General features: G+C 41.7%; 1 protein-coding gene across 1 annotated transcript in view; it reads left to right on the top strand.

Moving 5' to 3' along the window:
* Positions 1–10000, top strand: part of mybpc1 (myosin binding protein C1) — a 40953-nt gene that overhangs the window by 14350 nt on the left and 16603 nt on the right. The window contains exons 5-13 of the mRNA XM_080851623.1: positions 37–78; positions 1560–1601; positions 2655–2765; positions 3010–3158; positions 3927–4044; positions 4140–4188; positions 5112–5168; positions 7658–7821; positions 8111–8252. Of these exons, the coding sequence (XP_080707749.1) occupies positions 37–78; positions 1560–1601; positions 2655–2765; positions 3010–3158; positions 3927–4044; positions 4140–4188; positions 5112–5168; positions 7658–7821; positions 8111–8252 (874 nt within the window). The remainder of the gene's footprint in view (positions 1–36; positions 79–1559; positions 1602–2654; positions 2766–3009; positions 3159–3926; positions 4045–4139; positions 4189–5111; positions 5169–7657; positions 7822–8110; positions 8253–10000) is intronic.

Here is a 10000-nt window from a genome sequence, read left to right as displayed (position 1 = left end):
GATTGATTGCACACAATGCTTTGCTTTCTTTCACAGAGGATGGACATACTCTCAAGAAACTGTCTATTGAGCTGCCTAGTAAGACCCTTCTGTTCATCCTCCAGCAGTAGCTCCGACCAAACCCATAGCTTAGAGCAGTGTTTACCTGTTGCACTCCTGGTGGAGCCCCAGCACTGCATGTCACCGCTCACTCGACAGTCGCTTACAGACAGACCTGGCAACAAGAACCCTCAAAGCCTCTGTTTAGAATGCTTTTATCTGGGGGTTGTTTGTTTGTCACTTTTAAACTTATTGCAAAGGTTATTTCCTACAAGATTCTTTGGTGGAACCGTCAAAGGTTTAGCTTAGAGGGTTCTTTGTTCACTTCTTTAGCACTGTCAGCTCCCTATCATCTAAGTGTGTAAAGCTCCTTCTTGGAGCATTAGAGGGACTGTTCATCTAATAATGCAATTTGTTTACTTCACTTCACATCAGTAGACACCAAGGTTTTAATTGTCGGCAAAGCACAAATTCAGTTATCCAGCAAAACATCAGTGACTAGGAGCAATCAACCACTGTACACTTCTAAAGTGTAGAGAAGTTACTACACTCTAGGTTTTGATATAGAAAATCACTCTGTCTGTACCGACCTACCACTACGCCTTCTGTGCTCCATAGTAATCTACAACAGGCAATAAACACACACAAATCTTAGAAATCTACCGGAGTTCTAGAAGTTCTTTTTTAGCTGAACTATCTCTTCAAAGGTCCCCGAGAACAACATTTAAAGACCAGTCAGGGAGAATAGCTAGAGGATCCGCATTTAGCCCAAGGTGAGACTGAACAGCACCTAACTTAGTTAAAGGGGAGATTGACACGTGCAATTCTGTGACTCCCTAGGAGTGTGACTGAGAAGCACTGGTTTGGAGTAATACAAGCAGCTGTCTGGTCACAGGAAAACATGTACAGAAACATGTTTAATTGTATTCAGTTCAGAGTTCATTTATAGGATACTACCATAACATAATCAATAAATACTTGTCTAGTATTTGAGAAATGTGTGTTTCATGTGCATTCTATTGTCATTGTTTCTGCTCTGTTTCTGTGTTTGGAATTCTGAACGCCATGATGCCTCAACAAATATTTTTCTTTACACCCCCAAAAAACTTTACCCTGAAATGTTTAACTTTAATATTACGCCATTTCAGTCATAACATTTTTGGAAATTCAGAATGTGGATAATGAAGAAGTAATGGATACTTCAATTCCATGACAGATGAGGAAAGATTACAAATGTGTCAGGTGGTTGAGGGTATCATGGTGAAATTCCAGTAGCCAAAGTTTGATGTTGTTACCTGTTTGTTGCTGCATGATCAGTCCATGTGTGTATATGTCTGTGTTATCTGTGTGTGTGTGTGTGTGTGTGTGTGTTTGTGTGTGTGTGTGTGTGTGTGTGTGTACGTGTCCTCACATGTACGGCACCAGCTGTACGTGTGTGCGTCTGAGCGTGTCTGCTGCTTGTCGATTTTACAGTATTATTTTCTACAATATGCTGTAAACGTCTCTCTGTCTCTGTCCAGATGATAGCGTGCCTGTGTCGTCCATGGGGAGAAAAGACTCAGGTAAAATCTTATGCCCAGAAAACGCACTCATACCCAGGCCTCTAGACCAGCCTTCCAGACAGAAAGTGCTGTGGCTGGTATGGTATCTGATATAGGTCTAGTCAGTATAGTGTGACACGCACAAAGAGCTCAGTGGTTTTATTCACTTTAATCTAGGGAATCCTCATGGCGTTAGTCATTGGAGTATAAAGTGTTCATTTGTCCATACTGGAGGGCCCAATGGAACCAGGCTGCATATGTTTTTACGTGTCTTGGTTCGTTGGGCCTGAGAAGGCGCCCTTATGGAAAGGACTGGTTTTCCTAAAACTCCATAGCCCCAACTTCCCATTTCCTCTCCATAGCTTGTAGGAAGCTATGGTTTTTTTGGGAAACAGTCAGCTTTTCCATACGCCATGGAAAAATGAACAGACTTCAGTTCAAGACTTCAAAATGTTCTCACCTCTATGAAGGGAGGATACTAGGGCTAGGAAATAATTGGAGGGTGAATGCTATCTCATAGCTGTAAGATTTACTGCTATTGTGGAGATACTGAGGCTGCTGAGAATCATGAACCATGACATGAGTGGCAGGGTTTTGTGTCAGTGGCACATTTGATGATTTGTTTATGAGTCTCTAGAGAGTCCCACTGGGCTTGATCTACTGGAAATCAGAATGTCAAGAAATCTGGATGTGTCAAATAACCCCCTAGAATGTGTACTGTGTATGATGTCAATCACTATGGCAACCTATTTCTCAGTTCTTTCTTTTTCTATCCTCTCTACAAGGTACCACTTTTCGTGTTTTTGTGTCCTGTGTTCATATGCTTGCATCATTGCTTTAGTGCTTCTCAAGCTTCAGATCCAGCTTGCTTTGTTGTGATGATTGAACTATGTGAGAGAGCTCTCTCAGTTTCCTTTGAGTGTGTGTGTGTGTGTGTGCTTGTGTATGTGTATGTGTATGTGCGTGTGTGTGTGTATGTGTGGGGGATGGAGATGAGAGGGTGGTGAGTATGCCGTGACTAAATGCTGGAATTATGAGATGATGATAATGTGCGTCTTTCTCCGGATTGGCCAGTGTGGTCCTTGGGCGAAGGGCAACCTCCTGAGGACTTAGACAAGCCAATTGAAACTCCACCCCTCTTCACCCTCATGATTGAGAGACCTGAAACATCATCCATCTCAGTTGGTAAGTGATGTTATGTACGTATATACATGGATCTTATGATTTCCTTTAGCTCATCATAGGGAAGCATATGGCCCATTTCTAACACCAGTCTGTCATAAACTAATGTGGGGTTTGTGTTTTTTTATTTCCATAAATTCATGTGCAATTCACATCAAGAGAGACATACAGATGTGATCATGCCTCATAGAATAATGTGTGGAGGCCCATAGGGACTGTTTGACTTTTGATCTTGATGTTTTCTCAGGTGCAGACATCACCTTCGTTGCCAAGGTGAAAGCGGAGGACCTGCTGCGCAAACCCACAATCAAATGGTTCAAAGGAAAATGGATGGACTTGGCAAGCAAGACTGGAAAACACATGCAGCTGAAGGAATCATTTGATCGCTTCAGCAAGGTACAAACCAGCCAAAGATAGAATCCTTTTATTAAAGCTGTAATTGGTCTTGCCCACATCTAATGAAATGCATTATCATCTACTCAAAAGTCAGGTTTGTTTAATATGCAGCTAAATATAATTAGAAATAGAATAGAATAGAAAAGCCTTTATTGTTGTCTAAATATTATAAGAAATATAATAGAATAGAGAAGCCTTTATTGTTGTCTAAATATTATGAGAAATAGAATAGAATAGAAAAGAAAAGCCTTTGCTGTTGTCTAAATATTATAAGAGGTATAATGCAAAAGCTGATACTTGACATTTCAGGGCAAAAATGAGCCAGCAAGTGGCGTGAGCCATTAAGCCCCACTTGTCCAGGTTACAATGTCCACGAGGACACAGGTTCGATTCCAGCCTGATGTAATTCCCCGATCATCTCCTCCTCACTTCCTGTCCAAATACTTCACTGTCATATCCAAATAAAGCCTGTAAATGAATCTTTAAAAAAATAGCCAGCCACCTAGCTATATATCAATCAGTCAGCTAACTAGGTAGCTAGTTACCTTACTATAGCAATCTGCTCAATTGGCTAAAATATAAAACAAATTAAAAAGGAGAAGAAGAATTGCTGAATGATGTCTTATTTTATTCTATATAAACCTTGCAGTTCTGACAACATTGTAAAGAATGGCTTTCTACATTTTAGGGCTAGATATTTGCTTATCCCAACCTTGTACTTTCTTCATTTGGTGTCAGTGCTCTTTGTTTATTTTGTTGTAACTGCAGATCCACACATTTGAGATGCACATCATTAAGGCCAAACCTAATTATGGGGGCAACTACAGGTGTGAAGTGAACTACAAGGACAAATTTGACAGTTGCTCCTTTGACCTGGAAGTGAAAGGTTTGCAGCATGTTTGGCTGTGATTTTAAGTATCAAGAGATCCTTATCTATAGTCTCTTTCAGCACTTTGATTTTCTTGGATAATTGTTTTTCAGACACAGCTGAGCAGCAGAATGTTGACATTCGATCGGCTTTCAAAAGAAGGTACTGAGATTGATCTAATCACCAACAAGAAACCAAGATCTGAGAATCTCAATAAGCCTTCCACGTAGACTTACCTTGAACAGTTAAGATTGTAGGTAGTCTAGTCAAACTCAAAGCTGCAGAGAAGCAGAATTACAGAAAATATAAATACTATACTATATAAATATTTAAACAAAAATTGCTTCTAGGCCTCCCTTAGAAAAAACAGAGGGAGTTTTGGGAAACCGCAGCTCTTTGGGCAAAGAAATGTAAGATTATTATCCAAAGATAATGAGCATGTTTGGGTGCATTAAATAAGTCCATAGGAGTAGAACTATTAATATTGCTTGAAACACATTTAGAAAAACACTAGAATTGACTAGGTGTTACACATCAATCAACCTAGATACCCACAGTAAACCAATGCAAGAAACTTCAAACCATCAACGTGGACTTGATTAACCATTCATACATTTATAAAAGGGTTATTACTAGAAAACCAACCCTAATGTGTTCTGTTCAAAAGGCCAACACCTGCATCTCCTTACCCAGAAAGTCAACAACAACAATGTGTCAGAAAGCAACGCAAAAGTAAATAAATCCCACTCATGAATGCATCCTTGCAATTGTATCTGCATAACAAGAGTTGCCCTGGCAACAACACAGCAGAACCTTTGTGAGGATGCTAGCACCTGGTTCCTGGGATTGACCTCGGCAGCGCTTACACAAACCCGGTTTTCGACGGACATGAAAGACAGGCGAAAAGGGGACCTTGTGGAAAGCCACCAATCATGCGTTAGCACAGGCCTAAGGCATAGATTGCAGTCAGCCACTTCCATTTTGCGTTCTTCTGTTTAGCATTGTTCTCTGTTTGGTGCCTGTGTCTGTTTTCTTTTTTTTCATTAACAGAAATGTCCATTAATCTCTTCTTGTCTGTATAACAGCAGTGAAGGCAACGAGGATGCGGGCGATCTTGACTTTAGTGGTCTCCTAAAGCATAGGTGAGAATTACACTCTACCCCTACTGGGTGGAGGCTTTTTTGCACCTTCTTGTTCTTTTTCTCAACAAGCCCTGATATTGCTTTCTTCTTCTTCTTTTTCACATTTCTTCTTTTTTCTCTTTTGTTTTTTGTTGCTTTTCTTGTGTTTTTCTCCACGTTCTTCATTAATTTGTTTAGGATATGACATTATTTTTCAGGAACAAAGCAAGAAAAAAAACAAATCTTTAACTGTACATTACTGAACAATACTGTTGTAGATTTCTATGTATGGCAATCCTGTTCTATTAATCCAAAGTGTAGCCACTCAAACTCAATCAAAGCATCTTTCTTTTGGTTTAATTCATCATTACCTTTGAGATTTTCTTTTTTTTTTTCTCTTTTTCTTGGTTTTCCTCGGCTTTGTGGTATCCAGAATCGAATTCTTTTGTGCAACAGTGAGGAAAATCTAGAATAATTCAAAGCCACTCCGAAATCCCTCAGTAAAAAAAATCACATTTATTTTGGGCTTGTTTTCTTCTTCTTCCCCCCCGCACATTCAGAAACGCCAGGTTAGTAGAGTACCATAGGTAAAACTAAACATTAAACCTTACTGCCGGTAAGTATGACCAATCTTGAAGCTTTCCCAGCATGGAATGTAGTTCCAGGAAGTGGACAAGCAAGAGTGTTGGCCGACTGTAGTGTGGTAACACTTAATTTGAAGGCAGCATTCATGACCCATCCAGTCAGGTATCAGAAATGATGGACATGGAACCTTCCGGTGTTGGTCCAGTGACCTTCAGAAGATGCCTCCATTCCAGTCATTCTGGACCTGCTGTTGGGCCTCTTCTAAATGAAGCTGCAAAATAGTGTTATCACTGCACAATCATTAGAAAACTAGAAAACACAAAGTTAAAACAATATCTGCCATTACTATACCTAGTGTAGCTAATAACTGCCTGAATATAAGTGGACTTGAAACCTTCTCTCATTTTACGAAACAGAAACAGAAACAATAATTTCATGCTATTCTGGGCCTTGGAATCTTTCTGACATTCAGGAAATGTCTAAGAAAGAAAAAGCTGTTTAACTCGAGTCTGATATTGACTAATGAGCCTCCTCACAACCTGAACAAATATGCTTTAACTGGACTTCTTGGTTAAACTGAACCTAACCCCATGAGCTAAAACAAAACAAAACAAAACAAAACAACAGCACTAGCAGACAACCCTGATCTTTACTAAACCCAGTGATCAGACAAAGGGATGGGCTCATTTCAGCTGGTTGAGAACAACAGATAAGACTGCTCTTCACATACTGAAGATCATCTTATCTTAGTACATTCCCATTTAACTACCTGCATGCCACGCACTGAAATCAACCTGATCCATCTTGGTTCTGGAAAAAAATACATCACATCCCTCTCCCTTAAAATCACATCCCTCTCCCTTAAAAAGCCCTTTTATTAAATGCCCAGACACAGTGATAGCCGACAATGGGCCGGATCTTTGCCGGTTGCGGGCCAGATCCGTCTGCAAGTCAGGCGCTATCTGGGTATGGTTATTATCTGTTGGTCGCACCTGAACATCCATACTCATCCCCTTTCGTTTGTTTATTTAAGTGTACCATAGCGCCCCTGTAATAGTAACACGATTAGCACCACATTTTGTTACACACCCCAACTGTGAACTCTTCTCCTCTTCTCTCACCCTTCCTTTGCTAAAAAGCCCGTTTTCACATTCCCCAGAAACACAAGGCCCTAAACTTGGACCCAGCAATCAGAATCCCTCTTCCCGTTCGCTAAATCTCTCCCTCTTCACGTAAGAACTTACTTATCACAGCGTGCCACCAGCCAGCAGCCAGACTCCATGGCCTAGCCCATCCCTTTGGTGACATGTCCTGAGGAACTGTTCAAAGAGAGACAGAAAACAGAGAGTAGAGGTTGAGAGGTACAAAGTGAGGGAGAGAGAGAAAGATTCATCAAGGGAGATAGAGAGAGACAGAGTAAGAGAAAAAGCTGAGAGGTAGAGAAGCTTTGACAGGAAAAATGGACAGAGGAGACTCCAGAGGAAGCTGGGCCCTTCCATCCTGACCAGTCTCGTGGTCTCTGGTCTTAAACTGTTCCTCTGTCCCTTAAAGGTGCGGTCCGTGATTCTAATCCAATACACTTTTTGTCAAATTCAGCCCAACCCTCCCCACAGTCCTCTAGCTGTGCGCTAAAATAACTGTGCCATTTGTAATCCTGGCTTTGTAAACAGGAAACTAACATAATGGCTCTGAATGAGCCATAAACAATTCCAGGCCAATCAACATGATGCTTCAGGAACCTGTTTAGCTCAAATATCAACAACCTTTTGCCAGAATCATGGACTGTGCTCTTAATAGTGTATTTCGGTAGTGCTTGCTCCGCTGATTCACAATGATAATACAGTTCCTCAGGACACGTCGCGAGTGCACTCATTTGACCTCTGATCTCACACCATCTCCCTGCTTTATCTGTGGCGGTTCCCCAGGGAGCCTAAACTGGAAGAGGCCCCCGACGTGGACGTCTGGGATATCCTCAAAAACGCTCGGCCAGACGAGTACGAGAAGATAGCCTTCGAATACGGCATCACCGACCTACGTGGGCTTCTGAAGAGACTGAAGAAAACAACGAAGGTCGTGAAAAAGAGTGAAGGTGCTCATGAACAAATATCATCAGCATTTTCCACCACAGCGCCCTGACGCTACTCACGATAACATGCATCACACAGTATAGGTTTCAGGTTTAGTGGTTCACACTGTGGTATTACACAAACATAAACATTTAAATATGTCTAATTTATTTGAGGCAATCATTTCAGGGTCGTTACAGGGAGTAATTTTCTATGTAAATAGTATGTTGAAGTGTGTCGGTATTTGACCTTTGTGGATTATCTTGCACCCAACCATTCTTGCAAACTCAATCAATCTGCTTTTACCCTAAGCTTTTGCCAAAAAGCTGGATCCGGCATACCAGGCGGACAAAGGTGGAAAAATCCGCCTTATAGTTGACCTTGCGGACCCGACAGCTGAGCTGAAATGGTACAAGAATGGGCAAGAGATTCGTCCCACTCCCAAGTATGAACGGTTTTATTCCATCTATTCACTGTTGTCCGTTTACGGTCTCGTTCATTTTGTCCCTCTGTCTTTGCGCAAATGAAAAGCATTTTTGGGGCTCCTCCCATAAGATGGGTTTCATTTGTTGCCTCTTGTGTTAGTCCTTTTGATTGCTTTGGATGTTTTTCTGGTTCGTAATGCAGAGTTTTGTTTGTACTCTTTGCAATGCTTGGCCTTTCCAGTAGTGGTTCACAGATGCAAACTGAATGAACCAGCATGCAGCACCATGGCACATTCCAAACCTCACTAGTCATGAATAAACTCCTCCTGCGAAAAACATACAAAAACACAACAACAACAATGAACACATTTAAACAAATATTGTTTTCCCTATCTGTGCACCAGCCCAGCTGTCAGTGGTCACTCAACAGAAGGGAATGTGTGTCCTTCCCACACAGTAAATGTCTTACACTCAATTCTGTCTTCCTCGGCCACACAAGTGCATTGTGAATTATCCACTGGAAATTCCAAGCAGACAAGTATTGTTCCCTCAACAATGTTGATGGCAGGATGACGTTGTGTAAGAAGCCTACTGAGGGTTGACATTAGGTTCTTTACTACATTTGGACTGAAATGTAGTGTGCTGATGTCTTTTGTAAATTAATTGTCCTTTTGCAATTAATGACAGGTCCTTCATCAGACAGGAAATGGCAGTGCCTTCTTCACAGGTCTTTAACAGTGGATGGCTTTGTAGGAACCTCAAAGACCTAAAAATAATGGCTTAATAAAAATGATGTCACCACCACAAACATTTCAATTTGCCATAGGGGATGTAGAGTTTGTTAAAAAGCAAGAGGGTGCCTAAGAGCACACAGATGGCTCACGGATCTGATCGATGAGAATGTGGAAATCGATGAACGAGTGCATATAGTGTTGACATGCCTAGAAACATTACAGACACTGACTTGAGGGGGGGGGGGGGGGGGGGGGGGGGGTGGGGGGGCGGAGAAACAGTCCCTTGAGGAGAGGGGGAGTTTACGGGATTATAAAAAGAAGACTCGGACTCTCCCTTTTGTTCCATTGTCCTCCAGTCACCCTTCTCATCCTTATTGGATAACAGTTTGGTCCAGTAAAATCTCTCCCCTACGCCCCTTTTGTGCATCCTTCTGACCTGAAATAACCTGCCTCAGGAAGTCCCATTGCCAGGCTCACGCAAAGGGAAAGGGGAAGGTCAGAGGTCACTCAGAGCCAAGCACGGTTAAAGCCATCTGGAAGGTCACTGCACTTTCCTGCTTCTTCTGATTGCCGGTGGTATATCTCCCAGGATTCCCTGCTCCCAGACAGGCTCCACTGTGCCATCTCTTTGTGTCTCTATGTGGTTCTGTGTCAGTGCAACTAAAGGCTCTTCCAGCCCCCAGTGTTCTAGGCATGATGTCTATCTTGTCCATCTGTCCCGTGTGTGTGTTATTGTCTCCTCCGCCGTCCTCCTCCTCCGCCCTCCTCCGCATTCCTCCGCTCTCTGCTCCGGCTCTCTCTGTGGTTCTGATGCCCACAACTAAAGTAACCGGAAGTAAGTTGGCTCCTCTGTTCTGCGTACGTATAGACACTGATTTGTTAATGTTATATAATACAAAATTATAATAATAACAATAATAATAATAATTATTATTATTATTATTATTAAGACTTATGTGTTTATATGTTAAAACTTACGCTTTTCAAAAACTATGAAAACACTGTCTCACACCTTCATTCTGAGGCCAGTGCTAGACATTGTT

This window comes from Sprattus sprattus, assembly GCF_963457725.1.
Source record: "Sprattus sprattus genome assembly, chromosome: 14".
NCBI lineage: Eukaryota > Metazoa > Chordata > Actinopteri > Clupeiformes > Clupeidae > Sprattus > Sprattus sprattus.
This window is presented reverse-complemented; position numbering and strand designations above follow the sequence as displayed.